The sequence below is a fragment of the Protomyctophum parallelum genome, assembly GCF_964188405.1.
Source record: "Protomyctophum parallelum genome assembly, chromosome: 19".
NCBI lineage: Eukaryota > Metazoa > Chordata > Actinopteri > Myctophiformes > Myctophidae > Protomyctophum > Protomyctophum parallelum.
In genome coordinates, this window is record NC_139717.1 from 2,122,525 (window position 1) to 2,147,105 (window position 24,581).

Consider the following 24,581-nt stretch of genomic DNA (forward strand, 5'->3'; position numbering starts at 1 on the left):
CAGTACATGGCCAGGTTGATGAGCTCGCCTGGAGGGGGCGACAGAGAGTAAAGGGGCTTTAAGCCATGCCCTCTGACCTGAGGTCAGATTCTAAAAGAATGTTCTTCTATACATCCTGACAGTTTACCATTCTGACCTAAGATCAGATTCTAGAATGATGTTCTGACATCACAATGATGGATGTTCTGACATCACAATGATGGATGTTCTGACATCACAATGATGTTCTGACATCACAATGATGTTCTGACATCACAATGACATCAACAATCTGTTGTTCCAGGGACCCCCCCCCCCCCAGAAGCAAAGATTTGAGTTAAAAACGTTCGCTTTGAAAGGATATATAAAGATTTGCACCACATTTTCGCGATATATTTTTTTTAGCAGACCTACAAGCTCATATTGCGGCACTTTGTGCCACAATATGAGCTTGTAAATCTGCTATTTTTCAATAGCTAAAGTATAACACCAAAAGGGGTTCCCGCCCAAAATGGGTTAAAGGGTGCAGTACTAATGCCACATGTAGCATGTAGCGTGTAGCGTGTAGCATGTAGCATGTAGCATGTAGCATGTAGCATGTAGCATGTAGCGTGTAGCATGTAGCGTGTAGCATGTAGCGTGTAGTGTGTAGCGTGTAGCGGCGTGTAGACAGAGCGTGTCACATGTGTGCGTGGACCTCTGACCTTTGATGAGCTGCTCGGGCCGTGTTCCGGGCAGCGACCACATGGCGGGGGCGAGGTGGCTGAACACGGCAGCGTCTACGGCGCACAGCCGGGAGCCCATCAGGTACTTCTTATCCCCTGGAGAGAGAGAGGAGAGACATGAGGTACTTCTTATCCCCTGCAGAGAGACAAGGAGAGACATGAGGTACTTCTTATCCCCTGGAGAGAGACAAGGAGAGACATGAGGTACTTCTTATCCCCTGGAGAGAGAGAGGAGAGACATCAGGTACTTCTTATCCCCTGGAGAGAGACAAGGAGAGACATGAGGTACTTCTTATCCCCTGGAGAGAGACAAGGAGAGACATGAGGTACTTCTTATCCCCTGCAGAGAGAGAGGAGAGACATGAGGTACTTCTTATCCCCTACAGAGAGAGAGGAGAGACATGAGGTACTTCTTATCCCCTACAGAGAGAGAGGAGAGACATGAGGTACTTCTTATCCCCTGGAGAGAGAGAGGAGAGACATGAGGTACTTCTTATCCCCTACAGAGAGAGAGGAGAGACATGAGGTACTTCTTATCCCCTACAGAGAGAGAGGAGAGACATGAGGTACTTCTTATCCCCTACAGAGAGAGAGGAGAGACATGAGGTACTTCTTATCCCCTACAGAGAGAGAGGAGAGACATGAGGTACTTCTTATCCCCTGGAGAGAGAGAGGAGAGACATGAGGTACTTCTTATCCCCTGCAGAGAGAGAGGAGAGACATCAGGTACTTCTTATCCCCTGCAGAGAGAGAGGAGAGACATGAGGTAGTTCTTATCCCCTGGAGAGAGAGAGGAGAGACATGAGGTACTTCTTATCCCCTACAGAGAGAGAGGAGAGACATGAGGTACTTCTTATCCCCTACAGAGAGAGAGGAGAGACATGAGGTACTTCTTATCCCCTGGAGAGAGAGAGGAGAGACATGAGGTACTTCTTATCCCCTGGAGAGAGAGAGGAGAGACATGAGGTACTTCTTATCCCCTGCAGAGAGAGAGGAGAGACATCAGGTACTTCTTATCCCCTGCAGAGAGAGAGGAGAGACATGAGGTAGTTCTTATCCCCTGGAGAGAGACAAGGAGAGACATGAGGTACTTCTTATCCCCTGGAGAGAGACAAGGAGAGACATGAGGTACTTCTTATCCCCTGGAGAGAGAGAGGAGAGACATGAGGTAGTTCTTATCCCCTGCAGAGAGACAAGGAGAGACATGAGGTACTTCTTATCCCCTGCAGAGAGAGAGGAGAGACATGAGGTACTTCTTATCCCCTACAGAGAGAGAGGAGAGACATGAGGTACTTCTTATCCCCTGCAGAGAGAGAGGAGAGACATCAGGTACTTCTTATCCCCTGGAGAGAGAGAGGAGAGACATGAGGTACTTCTTATCCCCTGGAGAGAGAGAGGAGAGACATGAGGTACTTCTTATCCCCTGGAGAGAGAGAGGAGAGACATGAGGTACTTCTTATCCCCTGCAGAGAGACAAGGAGAGACATGAGGTAGTTCTTATCCCCTGCAGAGAGAGAGGAGAGACATGAGGTACTTCTTATCCCCTGCAGAGAGAGAGGAGAGACATGAGGTAGTTCTTATCCCCTACAGAGAGAGAGGAGAGACATGAGGTAGTTCTTATCCCCTGCAGAAAGAGAGAGAGGAGAGACATGAGGTAGTTCTTATCCCCTGGAGAGAGACAAGGAGAGACATGAGGTAGTTCTTATCCCCTGGACAGAGACAAGGAGAGACATGAGGTACTTCTTATCCCCTGCAGAGAGAGAGAGGAGAGACATGAGGTAGTTCTTATCCCCTGGAGAGAGACAAGGAGAGACATGAGGTAGTTCTTATCCCCTGGAGAGAGAGAGGAGAGACATGAGGTAGTTCTTATCCCCTGCAGAGAGAGAGAGGAGAGACATGAGGTAGTTCTTATCCCCTGGAGAGAGAGAGGAGAGACATGAGGTACTTCTTATCCCCTGGACAGAGAGAGAGGAGAGACATGAGGTAGTTCTTATCCCCTGCAGAGAGAGAGGAGAGACATGAGGTAGTTCTTATCCCCTGCAGAGAGAGAGGACAGACATGAGGTACTTCTTATCCCCTGGACAGAGAGAGAGGAGAGACATGAGGTAGTTCTTATCCCCTACAGAGAGAGAGGAGAGACATGAGGTAGTTCTTATCCCCTGTAGAGAGAGAAGGAGAGACATGAGGTAGTTCTTATACCCTGCAGAGAGAGAAAGAGAGCCATGAGGTAGTTATTATCCCCTGCAGAGAGAGAGGAGAGACATGAGGTAGTTCTTATCCCCTGCAGAGAGACAAGGAGAGACATGAGGTAGTTCTTATCCCCTGCAGAGAGAGGAGAGACGTGAGGTAGTTCTTATCCCCTGCAGATAGGAGAGACGTGAGGTAGTTCTTATCCCCTGCAGAGAGAAAGAGAGACATGAGGTAGTTCTTATCCCCTGCAGAGAGAGAGGAGAGACATGAGGTAGTTCTTATCCCCTGGAGAGAGAGAGGAGAGACGTGAGGTAGTTCTTATCCCCTGGAGAGAGAGAGGAGAGACATGAGGTACTTCTTATCCCCTACAGAGAGAGAGGAGAGACATGAGGTAGTTCTTATCACCTGCAGAGAGAGAGGAGAGACATGAGGTACTTCTTATCCCCTACAGAGAGAGAGGAGAGACGTGAGGTAGTTCTTATCCCCTGGAGAGAGAGAGGAGAGACGTGAGGTAGTTCTTATCCCCTGGAGAGAGACAAGGAGAGACATGAGGTAGTTCTTATCCCCTGGAGAGAGAGAGGAGAGACATGAGGTAGTTCTTATCCCCTACAGAGAGAGAGGAGAGACGTGAGGTAGTTCTTATCCCCTGGAGAGAGAGAGGAGAGACGTGAGGTAGTTCTTATCCCCTGGAGAGAGACAAGGAGAGACATGAGGTAGTTCTTATCCCCTGCAGAGAGAGGAGAGACGTGAGGTAGTTCTTATCCCCTGGAGAGAGAGAGGAGAGACGTGAGGTAGTTCTTATCCCCTACAGAGAGAGAGGAGAGACGTGAGGTAGTTCTTATCCCCTGGAGAGAGAGAGGAGAGACGTGAGGTAGTTCTTATCCCCTGGAGAGAGAGAGGAGAGACGTGAGGTAGTTCTTATCCCCTGGAGAGAGACAAGGAGAGACGTGAGGTAGTTCTTATCCCCTGCAGAGAGAGTTTGTCAAAGCCTGAGATCTGACTCCCTCTGCATCTATTACACAATAAACAGCCAAGGTGCAATGCTCGCTTTTCACCACAAGAGGTCAGCAGTTAGTGTGCTATGATATCCACCATGTTTTTTAAAGTTTAAACCACCATTGTTTATTGTTTATAAGGATCCCCATTAGCTTTTGCCTTGACAAAAGCTAGTCTTCCTTCCTGGGGTCCGACACAGACAAACATTTAACATTTAACAAAGGCAATACTTACAATTGTTTACAAACACTAACTCAAAATAAAACATAGTAAAATAAAATATAAAATAAGAAATAAAAAACAAAGAAAAACATAGCAAAAAATCACTTTCAACACATTATACATTTGAATTATTATTTCCCCAGGGTTACTGCAGTATGGTTTACATAAGGTGTTCTTTTAACTTGATTTTAAAGATGAATTTTGTGTTTGTATTGGTTATACACTTTGGTAGTGCATTCCAACCTATTACTGCTCTATAGATAATAGAAGATTTAATAATATTTGTTCTTGGTTTAGGTGCCACCAAAACACCCCAACTGGCTTGTCTAGTCATATGGTTATGTTCGTCTCTTACATGTGCTACCTGTTCAAAGAAATACTGTGGTTTTTTTGTCCATTAATACATTTCTGAAAAACATAAGAATACATGAATGTAATCTATTCTCAACAGTAAGCCATGCTAGATTTCTGTGCATTTCTGCAATGTGTGTCCTGTTGGAACACTGGAGAGCTAATCTGGCAGCTTTGTTTTGAGCTATTTGTAATTTATGTAATATGTCTGTTTTTGTAGCCGATGACCAGATGACTGGGCAATAGTCAACATGTGATAACACTAGAGCTTGAATTACTGCTTTCCTAGTGTTTAGTGTTATGTAGCCAGAACATTTCCTGGTCACGGCAATACTTCTTCCCATTTTGGTTACTATATTGTCAATTTGTTTAGTCCAATTAAGTTTAGGATCTAGTACCACTCCAAGTAGTTTAGCCTCTGTTAGCTGTTCTACTGGCTTCAGTTTGAGGATCACCCTCTAGCTTATGTCTACCATGAGCTGAGGTCACAGGCCAATACTGTATTATTATTATTATTATTATTATAAGTGTGTGTGTGTGTGTGTGTGTGTGTGTGTGTGTGTGTGTGTGTGTGTGTGTGTGTGTGTGTGTGTGTGTGTGTGTGTGTGTGTGTGTGTGTGTGTGTGTGTGTGTGTGTGTGTGTGTGTGTGTGTGTGTGTGTGTGTGTGTGTGTGAACGGGTGAATGTAATGCAAAGGCGCTATATATAAATGCACCATTTACCTTTGACATAAATGTGAGAAGAAATGTATATTTCCTGTCCTGGTATGAGTATTGACAGAACATGAAACATAACCTAGGCCTACTGGGTGATAACAAGGGAATATATTGGTTAAAATATGGTTGAATATTTTTATCCTTGATGAAATGTAGCGTACAGAAGATATGTTTTGTTTTGTGTCGTTAAACCATGTTTTTCAAGGTTTGCTCATAGGAGGGAGCTGTGGGCAAAAAAAAGCATGCGAGCAATAGTTCCAGGAAGTGAGGTACCAGGAAACAGCTAAGAACAGGAAGTGAGACAGCTGTTTTAGGTATCAACGACAAGTGATTGTTTGTCAAAGAGACTCCTTTAAGGCCAAAATACTAAACCATAATCAGATAATCAATATAATAATAATTCAATATAATCAGATATTGATAAGGCTGGAAAACCTCTGATGATCTGAAGAAGAAAAGTTTTCTCAAGGAACATTTATCTCTGAATCAATTCAGAGCTTTTGGACAAAAGGGGAACCTGCTGTAGCCTCCTGAATCCTGACGTGAAGGTTGGGTGAGGAATACAGGCTACTTGTTGTTATTATTATTATTTGTTTTGAGCAATGCATTGCCTATTTATTTGAGGACTTATTTAATGGATTACTTGATTTTTGGCCCCCCCCTTGCCTCTTAACCCATTTTGATGTTAGCATTATGTTATGCTTTAGCTATTGGAAAATAGCAGATCTACGAGCTTGTAGGTCTGCTATTTTCGAAGAACGACTGACATAGAAACATAGCTTTTTAAGAAAACTGTCAGGATGTAGAAGACATTTATAGAATCTGATCTCAGGTCAAAATGGGTTTTAACTTTTAAGTGTACACCTGAAACCAAATGTTACGGTCATTCAGAGCCAGCTCCTTGTGTTTCTGGTCATATTTTGTATGTTTGGCAAAAATTGTATTTTGGCAAAAATTGTATTTTGACAAAAATGTCCATCACAAGCCAGCATGGCGATGACCCCTGACCTCTACACAACAATGGCGTCCTCCTCCTAGATACCTAGCAGCGTGGCCAGTGTCCTCATGTCCCTATGGTCCTACCTATAGCAGCGTGGCCAGTGTCCTCATGTCTCTATGGTCCTACCTAGCAGCGTGGCCAGTGTCCTCATGTCCCTATGGTCCTACCTATAGCAGCGTGGCCAGTGTCCTCATGTCTCTATGGTCCTACCTATAGCAGCGTGGCCAGTGTCCTCATGTCTCTATGGTCCTACCTAGCAGCGTGGCCAGTGTCCTCATGTCTCTATGGTCCTACCTATAGCAGCGTGGCCAGTGTCCTCATGTCTCTATGGTCCTACCTAGCAGCGTGGCCAGTGTCCTCATGTCTCTATGGTCCTACCTAGCAGCGTGGCCAGTGTCCTCATGTCTCTATGGTCCTACCTAGCAGCGTGGCCAGTGTCCTCATGTCCCTATGGTCCTACCTAGCAGCGTGGCCAGTGTCCTCATGTCTCTATGGTCCTACCTAGCAGCGTGGCCAGTGTCCTCATGTCCCTATGGTCCTACCTATAGCAGCGTGGCCAGTGTCCTCATGTCTCTATGGTCCTACCTATAGCAGCGTGGCCAGTGTCCTCATGTCTCTATGGTCCTACCTATAGCAGCGTGGCCAGTGTCCTCATGTCCCTATGGTCCTACCTATAGCAGCGTGGCCAGTGTCCTCATGTCTCTATGGTCCTACCTATAGCAGCGTGGCCAGTGTCCTCATGTCTCTATGGTCCTACCTATAGCAGCGTGGCCAGTGTCCTCATGTCTCTATGGTCCTACCTATAGCAGCGTGGCCAGTGTCCTCATGTCTCTATGGTCCTACCTAGCAGCGTGGCCAGTGTCCTCATGTCTCTATGGTCCTACCTATAGCAGCGTGGCCAGTGTCCTCATGTCCCTATGGTCCTACCTATAGCAGCGTGGCCAGTGTCCTCATGTCCCTATGGTCCTACCTAGCAGCGTGGCCAGTGTCCACATGTCTCTATGGTCCTACCTATAGCAGCGTGGCCAGTGTCCTCATGTCCCTATGGTCCTACCTATAGCAGCGTGGCCAGTGTCCTCATGTCTCTATGGTCCTACCTATAGCAGCGTGGCCAGTGTCCTCATGTCTCTATGGTCCTACCTAGCAGCGTGGCCAGTGTCCTCATGTCCCTATGGTCCTACCTATAGCAGCGTGGCCAGTGTCCTCATGTCCCTATGGTCCTACCTATAGCAGCGTGGCCAGTGTCCTCATGTCTCTATGGTCCTACCTATAGCAGCGTGGCCAGTGTCCTCATGTCTCTATGGTCCTACCTATAGCAGCGTGGCCAGTGTCCTCATGTCCCTATGGTCCTACCTATAGCAGCGTGGCCAGTGTCCTCATGTCTCTATGGTCCTACCTATAGCAGCGTGGCCAGTGTCCTCATGTCTCTATGGTCCTACCTAGCAGCGTGGCCAGTGTCCTCATGTCTCTATGGTCCTACCTAGCAGCGTGGTCAGTGTCCTCATGTCTCTATGGTCCTACCTATAGCAGCGTGGCCAGTGTCCTCATGTCTCTATGGTCCTACCTATAGCAGCGTGGCCAGTGTCCTCATGTCTCTATGGTCCTACCTATAGCAGCGTGGCCAGTGTCCTCATGTCTCTATGGTCCTACCTATAGCAGCATGGCCAGTGTCCTCATGTCTCCATGGTCCTACCTAGCAGCGTGGCCAGTGTCCTCATGTCCCTATGGTCCTACCTAGCAGCGTGGCCAGTGTCCTCATGTCTCTATGGTCCTACCTAGCAGCGTGGCCAGTGTCCTCATGTCTCTATGGTCCTACCTATAGCAGCGTGGCCAGTGTCCTCATGTCCCTATGGTCCTACCTATAGCAGCGTGGCCAGTGTCCTCATGTCTCTATGGTCCTACCTATAGCAGCGTGGCCAGTGTCCACATGTCTCTATGGTCCTACCTATAGCAGCGTGGCCAGTGTCCTCATGTCTCCATGGTCCTACCTATAGCAGCGTGGCCAGTGTCCTCATGTCCCTAAGGTCCTACCTAGCAGCGTGGCCAGTGTCCTCATGTCCCTATGGTCCTACCTATAGCAGCGTGGCCAGTGTCCTCATGTCTCTATGGTCCTACCTATAGCAGCGTGGTCAGTGTCCTCATGTCTCTATGGTCCTACCTATAGCAGCGTGGCCAGTGTCCTCATGTCTCTATGGTCCTACCTATAGCAGCGTGGCCAGTGTCCTCATGTCTCTATGGTCCTACCTATAGCAGCGTGGCCAGTGTCCTCATGTCTCTATGGTCCTACCTATAGCAGCGTGGCCAGTGTCCTCATGTCTCTATGGTCCTACCTAGCAGCGTGGCCAGTGTCCTCATGTCTCTATGGTCCTACCTATAGCAGCGTGGCCAGTATCCTCATGTCTCTATGGTCCTACCTAGCAGCGTGGCCAGTGTCCTCATGTCTCCATGGTCCTACCTATAGCAGCGTGGCCAGTGTCCTCATGTCCCTATGGTCCTACCTATAGCAGCGTGGCCAGTGTCCTCATGTCTCTATGGTCCTACCTAGCAGCGTGGCCAGTGTCCTCATGTCTCTATGGTCCTACCTAGCAGCGTGGCCAGTGTCCTCATGTCCCTATGGTCCTACCTATAGCAGCGTGGCCAGTGTCCTCATGTCTCTATGGTCCTACCTAGCAGCGTGGCCAGTGTCCTCATGTCTCTATGGTCCTACCTAGCAGCGTGGTCAGTGTCCTCATGTCTCTATGGTCCTACCTATAGCAGCGTGGCCAGTGTCCTCATGTCTCTATGGTCCTACCTATAGCAGCGTGGCCAGTGTCCTCATGTCTCTATGGTCCTACCTAGCAGCGTGGCCAGTGTCCTCATGTCCCTATGGTCCTACCTATAGCAGCGTGGCCAGTGTCCTCATGTCCCTATGGTCCTACCTATAGCAGCGTGGCCAGTGTCCTCATGTCTCTATGGTCCTACCTAGCAGCGTGGCCAGTGTCCTCATGTCTCTATGGTCCTACCTATAGCAGCGTGGCCAGTGTCCTCATGTCTCTATGGTCCTACCTATAGCAGCGTGGCCAGTGTCCTCATGTCCCTATGGTCCTACCTATAGCAGCGTGGCCAGTGTCCTCATGTCTCTATGGTCCTACCTAGCAGCGTGGCCAGTGTCCTCATGTCTCTATGGTCCTACCTAGCAGCGTGGCCAGTGTCCTCATGTCCCTATGGTCCTACCTATAGCAGCGTGGCCAGTGTCCTCATGTCTCTATGGTCCTACCTATAGCAGCGTGGCCAGTGTCCTCATGTCTCTATGGTCCTACCTATAGCAGCGTGGCCAGTGTCCTCATGTCTCTATGGTCCTACCTATAGCAGCGTGGCCAGTGTCCTCATGTCCCTATGGTCCTACCTATAGCAGCGTGGCCAGTGTCCTCATGTCTCTATGGTCCTACCTAGCAGCGTGGCCAGTGTCCTCATGTCTCTATGGTCCTACCTATAGCAGCGTGGCCAGTGTCCTCATGTCTCTATGGTCCTACCTATAGCAGCGTGGCCAGTGTCCTCATGTCCCTATGGTCCTACCTAGCAGCGTGGCCAGTGTCCTCATGTCTCTATGGTCCTACCTATAGCAGCGTGGCCAGTGTCCTCATGTCTCTATGGTCCTACCTAGCAGCGTGGCCAGTGTCCTCATGTCCCTATGGTCCTACCTATAGCAGCGTGGCCAGTGTCCTCATGTCTCCATGGTCCTACCTAGCAGCGTGGCCAGTGTCCTCATGTCTCTATGGTCCTACCTAGCAGCGTGGCCAGTGTCCTCATGTCTCTATGGTCCTACCTAGCAGCGTGGCCAGTGTCCTCATGTCTCTATGGTCCTACCTAGCAGCGTGGCCAGTGTCCTCATGTCTCTATGGTCCTACCTAGCAGCGTGGCCAGTGTCCTCATGTCTCTATGGTCCTACCTAGCAGCGTGGCCAGTGTCCTCATGTCTCTATGGTCCTACCTATAGCAGCGTGGTCAGTGTCCTCATGTCTCTATGGTCCTACCTATAGCAGCGTGGCCAGTGTCCTCATGTCTCTATGGTCCTACCTAGCAGCGTGGCCAGTGTCCTCATGTCCCTATGGTCCTACCTATAGCAGCGTGGCCAGTGTCCTCATGTCCCTATGGTCCTACCTATAGCAGCGTGGCCAGTGTCCTCATGTCCCTATGGTCCTACCTATAGCAGCGTGGCCAGTGTCCTCATGTCTCTATGGTCCTACCTATAGCAGCGTGGCCAGTGTCCTCATGTCTCTATGGTCCTACCTATAGCAGCGTGGCCAGTGTCCTCATGTCTCTATGGTCCTACCTATAGCAGCGTGGCCAGTGTCCTCATGTCTCTATGGTCCTACCTAGCAGCGTGGCCAGTGTCCTCATGTCTCTATGGTCCTACCTATAGCAGCGTGGCCAGTGTCCTCATGTCTCTATGGTCCTACCTATAGCAGCGTGGCCAGTGTCCTCATGTCTCTATGGTCCTACCTAGCAGCGTGGCCAGTGTCCTCATGTCCCTATGGTCCTACCTAGCAGCGTGGCCAGTGTCCTCATGTCCCTCTCCATCAGGGCGTACACCTCCTCCCTGGAGAAACGCCCGATGCCGTGGCCGAACATCTCCCGCTTGACGATGCCGCCGGTCAGGTGACTGAGGATCCACTTGAGGAGGTCGCTGAGCGGACCGCTGACCGACAGCATCCGCTGGGTCTGCTCCAGGTTGTCCACCCACTGGCAGTACGCTATGGTCCTGGTGGTGGGAGGGAGGGAGACGCACACACGCACGGTCACACACACACACACACACACACACACAAACACACACGTTTGTATTATAGAAGGGGATGCGCTTGCACAAAGTGAGTGGCCAAATCGACTTGGTAAAGTGAGTTTAACATAGTTTAATGCAATCAGTATGGGCTGTCAATCAGATAGGACTTTTCTGTGTGGATGTATGGGGCTGTCAATCAGAGAGGACCTTTCTGTGTGGATGTATGGGGCTGTCAATCAGATAGGACTTTTCTGTGTGGATGTATGGGGCTGTCAATCAGATAGGACCTTTCTGTGTGGATGTATGGGGCTGTCAATCAGATAGGACTTTACTGTGTGTATGTATGGGGCTGTCAATCAGATATGACTTTTCTGTGTGGATGTATGGGGCTGTCAATCAGATAGGACTTTACTGTGTGGATGTATGGGGCTGTCAATCAGATAGGACTTTTCTGTGTGGATGTATGGGGCTGTCAATCAGATAGGACTTTTCTGTGTGGATGTATGGGGCTGTCAATCAGATAGGACTTTTCTGTGTGGATGTATGGGGCTGTCAATCAGAGAGGACCTTTCTGTGTGGATGTATGGGGCTGTCAATCAGATAGGACTTTACTGTGTGTATGTATGGGGCTGTCAATCAGATATGACTTTTCTGTGTGGATGTATGGGGCTGTCAATCAGATAGGACTTTACTGTGTGGATGTATGGGGCTGTCAATCAGAGAGGACTTTTCTGTGTGGATGTATGGGGCTGTCAATCAGATAGGACTTTTCTGTGTGGATGTATGGGGCTGTCAATCAGAGAGGACTGTTCTGTGTGGATGTATGGGGGCTGTCAATCAGAGAGGACTGTTCTGTGTGGATGTATGGGCTGTCAATCAGAGAGGACTTTACTGTGTGGATGTATGGGGCTGTCAATCAGAGAGGACTTTTCTGTGTGGATGTATGGGGCTGTCAATCAGATAGGACTTTACTGTGTGGATGTATGGGGCTGTCAATCAGAGAGGACTTTTCTGTGTGGATGTATGGGGCTGTCAATCAGATAGGACTTTTCTGTGTGGATGTATGGGGCTGTCAATCAGATAGGACCTTTCTGTGTGGATGTATGGGGGCTGTCAATCAGAGAGGACTGTTCTGTGTGGATGTATGGGCTGTCAATCAGAGAGGACTTTACTGTGTGGATGTATGGGGCTGTCAATCAGAGAGGACTTTACTGTGTGGATGTATGGGGCTGTCAATCAGAGAGGACTTTACTGTGTGGATGTATGGGGCTGTCAATCAGAGAGGACTTTTCTGTGTGGATGTATGGGGCTGTCAATCAGATAGGACCTTTCTGTGTGGATGTATGGGGCTGTCAATCAGAGAGGACTTTACTGTGTGGATGTATGGGGCTGTCAATCAGAGAGGACTTTTCTGTGTGGATGTATGGGGCTGTCAATCAGATAGGACCTTTCTGTGTGGATGTATGGGGCTGTCAATCAGAGAGGACTTTTCTGTGTGGATGTATGGGGGCTGTCAATCAGAGAGGACTGTTCTGTGTGGATGTATGGGGCTGTCAATCAGAGAGGACTGTTCTGTGTGGATGTATGGGGCTGTCAATCAGATAGGACCTTTCTGTGTGGATGTATGGGGCTGTCAATCAGAGAGGACTTTTCTGTGTGGATGTATGGGGGCTGTCAATCAGAGAGGACTGTTCTGTGTGGATGTATGGGGCTGTCAATCAGAGAGGACTTTTCTGTGTGGATGTATGGGCTGTCAATCAGAGAGGACTTTTCTGTGTGGATGTATGGGCTGTCAATCAGATAGGACTTTTCTGTGTGGATGTATGGGGCTGTCAATCAGATATGACTTTTCTGTGTGGATGTATGGGGCTGTCAATCAGAGAGGACTGTTCTGTGTGGATGTATGGGGGCTGTCAATCAGAGAGGACTGTTCTGTGTGGATGTATGGGCTGTCAATCAGATAGGACTTTTCTGTGTGGATGTATGGGGCTGTCAATCAGATAAGACCTTTCTGTGTGGATGTATGGGCTGTCAATCAAAAATAACAGAACTAGTTGATCTTCGTAGATCAACTATTTTCGCTATTTTGCGAAGCAATTTGGAAAGAAGAATTATTTCTTTGTGATTTCTTGGCATATTTAAGTTATTTATATCTGCAACTTGTGATTATGAAGCCTAAAAGGCAAACAGAAATACTAATTGTAACTTTATGCCAAAATAAAACACAACTAGAAAAAGTGCCCTTCTGGGCACAGGTCTCCACCAGGATAGGAATGTAGGACATTGCAGCTTGCCTTCATCTGGTGGTTGGATAAAAGGGCAACAAAAGTAAATTATCCACAGATCCGTGCAGTTAGGGGTAAAAACACTTTTCGGCCAGTTATAGCGCCACCTTGAGGCTGAGTTGAAATTGTTCATGTGGCATTTCGTCCTCGGCCTAGTGGGAATGTGGGTGCACAATTTCACGGAAATCACGCGATGTGTTCATGATTTGCAGCATTTTGTTTGAAACTGAGCACTCCTGTGAACTTTGGAAGCCAATCTTAACCAATCAGGATGGAGTCTGAGAAATCTGAAAGACCGGTTTCGTTGAATGGCTCTAGAGAGACTGTGTACCAATTTGCGCGATGTTTGGACAAAATCTGTAGGTCTACTGTGCAAAAACTTGTTTTGCACAAAGCGGCCTCCTGGTGGCGCTATAACAGGCCGTTCTGGAAAGTTTGGGGCAGAGGTTCATCGTTGGCATCCAGGGAGTGTGTGTGCAAAATTTGGCATCGACCAGATTAACGGTGGCCGAGATTAGCTACGGACGGACGGACACGGACGGACGGACACACGGACGGACACACGGACGGACACACGGACGGACGGACGGAGTGCAAAACATACTCTCCCCCCATGCCTTCGGTCTGGTGGAGACAATTATATGGTTAATCACAATTATTTGTGTGCCAATAGAGGGTATTGCGCAAGATCTGCAAGCTCATAGCGAGCTTGTAGGTCTGCTATTTTTGAAAAATCGAAGAACGACTGACATAGAAACATAGCTTTTTCAGAAAACTATCATTTTCAAACAGACATTTTTAGAATCTGATCTCAGGTCAGAATGGGTTAATCGTCAACTGAAATGACACGGCACACGGCCTTCTCCTAAATGTCTAGTCGTGGTCACGTTTTCCGGTGAGGTGACCAACCGAAAACATGACGTCACTGAGCCGCGGGTGCAGGTCACCGCTCACACAACACATCTCTCTGTTTTTACCAACACGTCTTCACCCAAAACTATCCCTTAAAGGCCTATTCATAGTCTGGATTTTCGGTGGTGAGGTGACCACCGCTCCGGTGGTGAGGTGACCACCGCTCCGGTGGTGAGGTGACCACCGCTCCGGTGGTGAGGTGAGCTGAAATAACGTTGAGTGGTGGTGAGTAAAAACGGAGAGAAGGGCTGGAGCGGTGGCAGTTGGTTTGCTCTTCACCGCGGCTCAGTGACGTCATGTTGTAGTTCGGTGGTCACCTCAGTGACGTCATGTTGTAGTTCGGTGGTCACCTCAGTGACGTCATGTTGTAGTTCGGTGGTCACCTCACCACCGTAAATCCAGACTATGTATGAGCCTTAACTCTCACCAGTAGAAGTGCTCCTCCACCATCCTGGTGGTGAACTCTAACTCTCTCACCAGTAGAAGTGCTCCTCCACCATCCTGGTGGTGAACTAACTCTCTCACCAGTAGAAGTGCTCCTCCACCATCCTGGTGGTGAACTCTAACTCACCAGTAGAAGTGTTTCTCCACCATCCTGGTGGTGAACTCTAACTCACCAGTAGAAGTGTTTCTCCACCATCCTGGTGGTGAACTCTAACTCACCAGTAGAAGTGTTTCTCCACCATCCTGGTGGTGAACTCTAACTCACCAGTAGAAGTGCTCCTCCACCATCCTGGTGGTGAACTCTAACTCTAACTCACCAGTAGAAGTGCTCCTCCACCATCCTGGTGGTGAACTCTAACTCTAACTCACCAGTAGAAGTGCTCCTCCACCATCTTGGTGGTGAACTCTAACTCTCTCACCAGTAGAAGTGCTCCTCCACCATCCTGGTGGTGAACTCTAACTCTCTCACCAGTAGAAGTGCTCCTCCACCATCCTGGTGGTGAACTCTAACTCTAACTCACCAGTAGAAGTGCTCCTCCACCATCCTGGTGGTGAACTCTAACTCTAACTCACCAGTAGAAGTGCTCCTCCACCATCTTGGTGGTGAACTCTAACTCTCTCACCAGTAGAAGTGCTCCTCCACCATCCTGGTGGTGAACTCTAACTCTCTCACCAGTAGAAGTGCTCCTCCACCATCTTGGTGGTGAACTCTAACTCACCAGTAGAAGTGCTCCTCCACCATCCTGGTGGTGAACTCTAACTCTAACTCACCAGTAGAAGTGCTCCTCCACCATCCTGGTGGTGAACTCTAACTCTCTCACCAGTAGAAGTGCTCCTCCACCATCCTGGTGGTGAACTCTAACTCTAACTCACCAGTAGAAGTGTTCCTCCACCATCCTGGTGGTGAACTCTAACTCTCTCACCAGTAGAAGTGCTCCTCCACCATCCTGGTGGTGAACTCTAACTCTCTCACCAGTAGAAGTGCTCCTCCACCATCCTGGTGGTGAACTCTAACTCACCAGTAGAAGTGCTCCTCCACCATCCTGGTGGTGAACTCTAACTCTCTCACCAGTAGAAGTGCTCCTCCACCATCCTGGTGGTGAACTCTAACTCTCTCACCAGTAGAAGTGCTCCTCCACCATCCTGGTGGTGAACTCTAACTCACCAGTAGAAGTGCTCCTCCACCATCCTGGTGGTGAACTCTAACTCACCAGTAGAAGTGCTCCTCCACCATCCTGGTGGTGAACTCTAACTCTAACTCACCAGTAGAAGTGCTCCTCCACCATCCTGGTGGTGAACTCTAACTCACCAGTAGAAGTGTTCCTCCACCATCCTGGTGGTGAACTCTAACTCTCTCACCAGTAGAAGTGCTCCTCCACCATCCTGGTGGTGAACTCTAACTCTCTCACCAGTAGAAGTGCTCCTCCACCATCCTGGTGGTGAACTCTAACTCACCAGTAGAAGTGCTCCTCCACCATCCTGGTGTTGAACTCTAACTCACCAGTAGAAGTGCTCCTCCACCATCCTGGTGGTGAACTCTAACTCACCAGTAGAAGTGCTCCTCCACCATCCTGGTGGTGAACTCTAACTCTCTCACCAGTAGAAGTGCTCCTCCACCATCCTGGTGGTGAACTCTAACTCTCTCACCAGTAGAAGTGCTCCTCCACCATCTTGGTGGTGAACTCTAACTCACCAGTAGAAGTGCTCCTCCACCATCCTGGTGGTGAACTCTAACTCACCAGTAGAAGTGCTCCTCCACCATCCTGGTGGTGAACTCTAACTCACCAGTAGAAGTGCTCCTCCACCATCCTGGTGGTGAACTCTAACTCTCTCACCAGTAGAAGTGCTCCTCCACCATCCTGGTGGTGAACTCTAACTCACCAGTAGAAGTGTTCCTCCACCATCCTGGTGGTGAACTCTAACTCTCTCACCAGTAGAAGTGCTCCTCCACCATCCTGGTGGTGAACTCTAACTCTCTCACCAGTAGAAGTGCTCTTCCACCATCCTGGTGGTGAACTAACTCTCTCACCAGTAGAAGTGCTCCTCCACCATCCTGGTGGTGAACTCTAACTCACCAGTAGAAGTGCTCCTCCACCATCCTGGTGTTGAACTCTAACTCACCAGTAGAAGTGCTCCTCCACCATCCTGGTGGTGAACTCTAACTCTCTCACCAGTAGAAGTGCTCCTCCACCATCCTGGTGGTGAACTCTAACTCTCTCACCAGTAGAAGTGCTCCTCCACCATCCTGGTGGTGAACTCTAACTCACCAGTAGAAGTGCTCCTCCACCATCCTGGTGGTGAACTCTAACTCACCAGTAGAAGTGCTCCTCCACCATCCTGGTGGTGAACTCTAACTCACCAGTAGAAGTGCTCCTCCACCATCCTGGTGGTGAACTCTAACTCTCTCACCAGTAGAAGTGCTCCTCCACCATCCTGGTGGTGAACTCTAACTCTCTCACCAGTAGAAGTGCTCCTCCACCATCCTGGTGGTGAACTCTAACTCACCAGTAGAAGTGCTCCTCCACCATCCTGGTGGTGAACTCTAACTCACCAGTAGAAGTGCTCCTCCACCATCTTGGTGGTGAACTCTAACTCACCAGTAGAAGTGCTCCTCCACCATCTTGGTGGTGAACTATAGTTCTCACCAGTAGAAGTGCTCCTCCACCATCCTGGTGGTGAACTCTAACTCACCAGTAGAAGTGCTCCTCCACCATCCTGGTGGTGAACTCTAACTCACCAGTAGAAGTGCTCCTCCACCATCTTGGTGGTGAACTCTAACTCACCAGTAGAAGTGCTCCTCCACCATCCTGGTGGTGAACTCTAACTCTAACTCACCAGTAGAAGTGCTCCTCCACCATCCTGGTGGTGAACTCTAACTCACCAGTAGAAGTGCTCCTCCACCATCCTGGTGGTGAACTCTAACTCTCTCACCAGTAGAAGTGCTCCTCCACCATCCTGGTGGTGAACTCTAACTCTCTCACCAGTAGAAGTGCTCCTCCACCATCCTGGTGGTGAACTCTAACTCTAACTCACCAGTAGAAGTGCTCCTCCACCATCCTGGTGGTGAACTCTAACTCACCAGTAGAAGTGCTCCTCCACCATCCTGGTGGTGAACTCTAACTCACCAGTAGAAGTGCTCCTCCACCATCCTGGTGGTGAACTCTAACTCACCAGTAGAAGTGTTTCTCCACCATCCTGGTGGTGAACTCTAACTCTAACTCACCAGTAGAAGTGCTCCTCCACCATCCTGGTGACGGCGTGCGACACGGCCCTCTCCTGTGGCGTCAGGCTCTGGTTGAGGCTCACGCCCAGGCGCTCCTCCAGGAAGTCCAGGATGAAGTCGCTGCCGCACACCTGCTCCTGGTTGTACTCGATCCACGGCATCTTCCCCTGAGGAGACAGCTTCCCGTCGAAGTAGTTCTGGGAGGGGTCAGAGGTCAGAGGAGTATGTACATTATGTACTGCACAGCTGATACCTAACCTTAGTACCTTTACACACATCTTAACCCATTTAGACCCGAAATATAGAAAATGGTCTTCTAAATCATCTGAAAATATGTTGTTCCAGGGTTCCAAGTCAATAGCTAAATTATAACATAATGCTTAAAAAGTTTTTTTTTTTCAGGATTCCAATTTAAAAATGTCAAAAAAATAATTCAGGTTTTCAAATATAGCAAAAATAGCTGATCTACAAGCTCAAAACGCGTCGCACTGAGTTTGTAGATTGGCTATTTTTATATGACAGTGGCCCTCTGGAGTGAGTGTGGAACTATAGTGGTCCTCTGGAGTAGGTGTGGAACTATAGTGGCCCTCTGGAGTGAGTGTGGAACTATAGTGGTCCTCTGGAGTGAGTGTGGAACTATAGTGGCCCTCTGGAGTGAGTGTGGAACTATAGTGGCCCTCTGGAGTGAGTGTGGAACGTTAGTGGCCCTCTGGAGTGAGTGTGGAACTATAGTGGCCATCTGGAGTGAGTGTGGAACTATAGTGGTCCTCTGGAGTGAGTGTGGAACTATAGTGGTCCTCTGGAGTGAGTGTGGAACTATAGTGGTCCTCTGGAGTGAGTGTGGAACTATAGTGGTCCTCTGGAGTGAGTGTGGAACTATAGTGGCCCTCTGGAGTGAGTGTGGAACTATAGTGGCCCTCTGGAGTGAGTGTGGAACGTTAGTGGCCCTCTGGAGTGAGTGTGGAACTATAGTGGCCCTCTGGAGTGAGTGTGGAACGTTAGTGGTCCTCTGGAGTGTGTGTGGAACTATAGTGGTCCTCTGGAGTGTGTGTGGAACTATAGTGGTCCTCTGGAGTGAGTGTGGAACTATAGTGGTCCTCTGGAGTGTGTGTGGAACTATAGTGGCCCTCTATGGTTTAAAGCATGTTCCCACCTGGTAGGGCAGGTCGGCCATGCGCAGATAGGTCTCCATCTTGAGGCAGAAGGGGGAGAGGGACGGAACGCCACTCTGGGGTCTGGAGAACTGGTGGAGGATGATGGCATCCTTGGAGTTTAGCTCCTCCTCCTTCCTGTTAAAATGATATGAGAATACATATACACGGTCCAATCATCGCTCTTCACTTAATTAGTTCTCTCTCCTGATTGGTTGACATCGGTGTCCCCCATACGACCTGAAAAATGCATGTTCTGTCTGTTAACTTCTTTACTCCCATCTAGTGTTCAAACACTTTGACCGCTTCTCTGCCAGTCGTTCCTTAGATAGCCCTTTTGTAGACTTAGATATAGCATTTGATACAGACTTTTAGCATGTTATGTATAGACAGCACTATAATTGCATTGTATGTAGTCATAGCACGTCATAGTACATATGTATAGCATAGTATAGCATATATGTATAGTTTATATGTATGGTTTCATTATATAGATATTCCACTGTTACGTTCTTAGCTTACGCATGTTTCATGATAAATGCTTCTTATATATGTGATGTAGGCCTATTGCCATGCTTTTTGTTCTTGCTTAATGTAAATCGCTCTGGATTAAGAGCGTCTGCTATGAGCTTGTAGATCTGCTATTTTTCAATAGCTAAAGCATAACATAATGCAGTACATTTAGACCTGAGGACGATTCTACAAATGCCTTCTGAATCCTGACAGTTTTCTGAAAAACATGTTTCCATGTCAGTCGTTGTTAACCTTTTTCATGTCAAGGACCCCCAAAAATATATGTAATTGGCCGCCGACCCCCATCTGAAAATGTGTTGTCGTCCGTCCGTCCGTCCGTCCCCCCCCCCCCAGAAGCAAAGGTTTGAGTTTAAAACGTTTGCTGTGAAAGAATATATATGGAAAGATTTGCGCCTCATTTTAACTATTTTTTTAACAAGAATAGCAGCTTTACAAGCTCGTAGCGCTGCAGCGCTACGAGCTTTAAATGCTTTAAAACTGCACCAAAAGGGGTTCCCGCCCAGAATGGGTTAAGTTAAATGTTTGATGCCGATACTGTTGCACTTCTAGTTTTAAGTTTTTATCGAGTGGCAAAGCAACAGGCAAAGTGAGTTTAACATTGTTTAACGTCGTTTAATGCAATCAGAAAGGACTTTTCTGTGTGGATGTCTGGGCTGTCGAGGCCAGGAAGTAGTTTTTTGCCACTCAGTAGGCGTTCCTGCATAACTTCCGGGTTTGATGATGATGTCACGCGCATACCCTCTATTCCAGTGTATTGGTTGAGCAGCAGAGTATATTGCTATACATTGCAGTATTGACACTTTTACTTAACCCATTCTGACCTGAGATCAGATTCATACGAGGTTTCCACTGGACACACACTGGTCTGATGAACCCATTCTGACCTGAGATCAGATTCTAAAAATGTCAGTCGTTCTTCGATTAAAAAAAAAAATAGCAGACCTACAAGCTCGTATCGCGCCACTCGGTGGCGCGATATGAGCTTGTAGATCTGCTATTTTTCAATAGCTAAAGCATAACATGATGCTGACACCAAAATGGGTTCCCCTACAGAATGGGTTAAGTAAACAATCACACCCGTGTGCAGTGAGGGGCGCTAATATATTAAAGTCTAACTCATGTTGATTAGGTGATGTAATGGTGATGATGTCAAAAAAACAGTGCCAACGCAAACATTAAACGCCATTAAAAATAAATGACAATGTGACGTAATGAGGCACATCAGGATATCAATTTCCCCTTCGTTGTCAATGGCGTTTACAAAACAAACATTGAACTAAAGACAAACATTAAACCTGTGTTTTTGAGGGGCTAGCGCCCCTCAAAAACATAGTTCTGTGTGATAGAGGGGTCAGACATGAATGAAAGTTGCACTATGGTAGAAATAGGTCAACAATACAAATGACTAGTTTTGTGGATTCATTTGTTTCTGATAATTTTTATCCCACGATTTTGCAACCCATTTTTCACCCCTGTGTCAATTATCTAATTATGTATCTTATGTTTAATTTGTGGCCCCCTGTGCCCCCCACAAAATGACCGGAACTACTTAATATTTCACCTAACCAGAGGGGCGCTCTTATCATTATATACATCATCTCATTTTGGCCAATCACAATTTGCGTCCTCACTTTTGTCTTCAATGTTTGCGTTTACAAAGAGCACGGAAGCTGGACATAGGAGGGGCTAGCGCCCCCTAGAGGCTATAACAACAAGCTGATCTACAAGCTCTCTTGAGAGCTTGTATATTTTCGCTATTTGTGTCCAAGAGTGCCCTCTTGACGGGATTTATTTCAGCCCCTGCCCCTTTAACACTCTCTTCACGTCCCTGACTGGCTATAAGAAAAAAAACCTCCGTGTGCAAAGGGAGTTGAGGGACCTGCACGGGGGCAATTTGGTTCCATACACATGTAGGCCTATACGTCGCTCATGGGTTGAATGGACACTGAGGGTTTGTACAGGCAGTCAGTCAGTCAGTCAGTCAGTCAGTCAGTCAGTCAGTCAGTCAGTCAGCCAGCCAGCCAGCCAGCCAGCCAGTCGTCAGTGTCAGGCAGTCAGTCAGTCAGTCGTCAGTGTCAGTCAGTCAGCCAGTCGCACGTGCTCACTTGCAGGCTTGCTGAATGGTGCACATTCTGAAGGCGAGCTGTTCTCTTTGCAAAGCGCTGGAAGCTGAAAACAGAACATCCTGATGATGCTGTTGTTACTGTACTGTACTGTACTGTACTGTACTGTACTGTACTGTACTGTACTGTACTGTACTGTACTGTACTGTACTGTACTGTACTGTACTGTACTGTACTGTACTGTACTGTACTGTACTGTACTGTGCTGCCACTAGCTGCTCAGTGGAGCTGAAATGATCGCCCATAAGACGATCTGTTTGTTTGTTTCTGTCTTAATTCCTAACGCAATAAACGGCTATAATGTGTAATGTGTACAAAATGTATATACATATAGGGATAGGGCTATACATGAGCATATGGATCTATGATTTGAAGGCAGACATACAGTAGGGCCTGTACATACAGTATATACAGTAGGCCATAGTATACACACAGAGACACTGGAAAACAACAACATTGAACTGTGATTGCGAATGCAGTGAGCCACTTACTATGACAGCAAGGGCTGAATGTCTGTGTGTGTGTGTGTGTGTGTGTGTGTGTGTGTGTGTGTGTGTGTGTGTGTGTGTGTGTGTGTGTGTGTGTGTGTGTGTGTGTGTGTGTGTGTGTGTGTGTGTGTGTGTGTGTGTGTGTGTGTGTGTGTGTGTCACGCTGTTACACCACCGGCCCGCCACCAGAGGGCGCAGCTGTAGCACACACACACACACACACACACACACACAGGGCGCAGCTGTAGCACACACACACACACACACACACACACACACACACATACACACACGAGCTGCGTTCGCTTCACGCGTTTGCGCGTCTTACTTGTTAATCAAAGCATGCAATTAAGCCAGCCATATAATGAAAACTATATCCAACTATATATTCTATAGATTTCTAGTCTTTCAGAAAGCATTCAACGGCATCAGCATCAGACGTGCTGCATCAAATTATGCTTGGATTCCTTCCAGGGAGCCTAAATTAATGTGTAGCCTAAATATGGAGAAGATATGCAGACAGAATGTCAACATTATAAGCTATAGCAGACTGCAGGCAAATGGAGATGTTTATACTTTATATGCAAGGACAACAGAAGAGAACCCTATAAAGCAATAGGCCTGCAAATAAATGATAAACAACCGTCATATAGCGAGCGAAGAGGTTGAAGCTTTTCATGCACCCGATGTCAATATAAAGGTCATTCCGATCATGACTGCAGTGTTTACGGCCGAGTATAGGCTATAGCCTACTATAGGAAACACATGACGTATATTATAGAGAGTTATCATCGGCAAAAAAGGCTCCCAAATGCATAAAACATGCGCTGTTATGAATATAGAGCATATTAATTAAGGCGACGCGGTCAATAAGTCAATAGACTGATCCTATTGGCAGATTGACAACATTAGCCCGTGCTACATTTGAGCCCAAATAGGCCTCATATGAGTGCTATATTATTAATATGATCATTAATATAATCATATGAGTGCTATATTATTAATAAAGTAAAAGTGCTATTTTATTATTTCTGAATGCTTCTCAATAGGAAGAAATAACAAGCCACCATAAACATGGAATCTCTCTCTTTGACAGTCGCACATGAAGCCGCGTTACCCCCCACCCCCTCCACCCCCACTCACGATTTCTAATTCACCATAGCATGATATATATATATATACTTCCTCGTACTACGGTATACAGTGTAATGTCATATAGGCTATGCATAACGAGCTGTATATATAGGCTATATCACGTCCCGCATGCATGCACTGACAAAGAAATATGATGAGAAATACACGTGCAAAAAATAGCTGTAGAAGTTCAGCTATATGAATCTAAATATCAACAACACCACCTGTGCTCATTTATTTGGGAGCCCGCGCAGGGACAGCCTTGCGTGTGTGTATAGCCTGTACTGTGGACGTGTGTGTATAGCCTATACTGTGGACGTGTGTGTATAGCCTATACTGTGGACGTGTGTGTATAGCCTGTACTGTGGACGTGTGTGTGTGTATAGCCTGTACTGTGGACGTGTGTGTATAGCCTATACTGTGGACGTGTGTGTGTATAGCCTGTACTGTGGACGTGTGTGTATAGCCTATACTGTGGACGTGTGTGTATAGCCTGTACTGTGGACGTGTGTGTATAGCCTATACTGTGGACGTGTGTGTATAGCCTGTACTGTTGACGTGTGTGTATAGCCTGTACTGTGGACGTGTGTGTATAGCCTATACTGTTGACGTGTGTGTATAGCCTATACTGTGGACGTCGGTGGTGCATTTGGCATTATATTTATTCCCATTGATTATAGCATATATATATATATTATATACACACTACTGTGTGCATTATTGATCATTGATTACCGGAGGACCAGCAGCTCGTGGATGAGATAGGCGGCCGCGGCCAGCAGAGCCCCTCCGGTCAGACACAGGGTCCTCCTCCACCAGGAGTCGGAGGAGCCCACCATGAGGGCCGACATCAGGACGTCCCGCAGCGGGCAGGCGATGACCATGCACCCGTACACGGACAGCAGCGGCGGCGGCGGCGAGGAGGAGGAGGAGGAGGACCCGCCGAGCCGGAGCAGAGCGCTGCCGCTCCGGCCTCCCACCAGATGATCACCACAGAGCCCGACGCGCCAGAACATTCTCCTCCTCTTCCTCCTCCTCCTCCTCCGCGGGTTCTGCTGCTGCTTTCCGCCTGGCACTGTCACTAGGCTGGGGCTTCGTCCACCACGGCCACGGGGCGGGCTTCATGAGGGCCGAGGCGGGCTGGCTAATATGCTTCTGTCGGCGGTGGAGGTGGAGGTGGATGTCGGAGGAGAGGAGGAGGAGGAGAAGAAGCGGCGGTGTCTCGCTGCTCTCGCAGCCCGGGACTGTGGACGGGTCGTCCGGGCGGCGGGGAAGGCATCGTCCGCAGCGCGGCAGAGCGGCAGCGCGGCCCCGCTGGGTGTGTGTGTGTGTGTGTGTGTGTGTGTG

At 48.1% G+C, this 24,581-nt stretch overlaps 1 protein-coding gene across 1 annotated transcript in view; it reads right to left on the reverse strand.

The window, feature by feature from the left end:
* faxca (failed axon connections homolog, metaxin like GST domain containing a) overlaps positions 1-24,085 on the reverse strand; it is a gene marked incomplete at both ends in the record, with an annotated part of 24,371 nt that extends 286 nt beyond the window's left edge. The window contains 6 exons of the mRNA XM_083789939.1: positions 1-28; positions 684-800; positions 10,702-10,919; positions 17,805-18,001; positions 18,958-19,093; positions 23,970-24,085. The exon at positions 1-28 is cut by the window's left edge and continues 286 nt beyond it. Coding sequence (XP_083646065.1) covers positions 1-28; positions 684-800; positions 10,702-10,919; positions 17,805-18,001; positions 18,958-19,093; positions 23,970-24,085 — 812 coding nt within the window. The remainder of the gene's footprint in view (positions 29-683; positions 801-10,701; positions 10,920-17,804; positions 18,002-18,957; positions 19,094-23,969) is intronic.
* Positions 24,086-24,581: the final 496 nt, after the last annotated feature.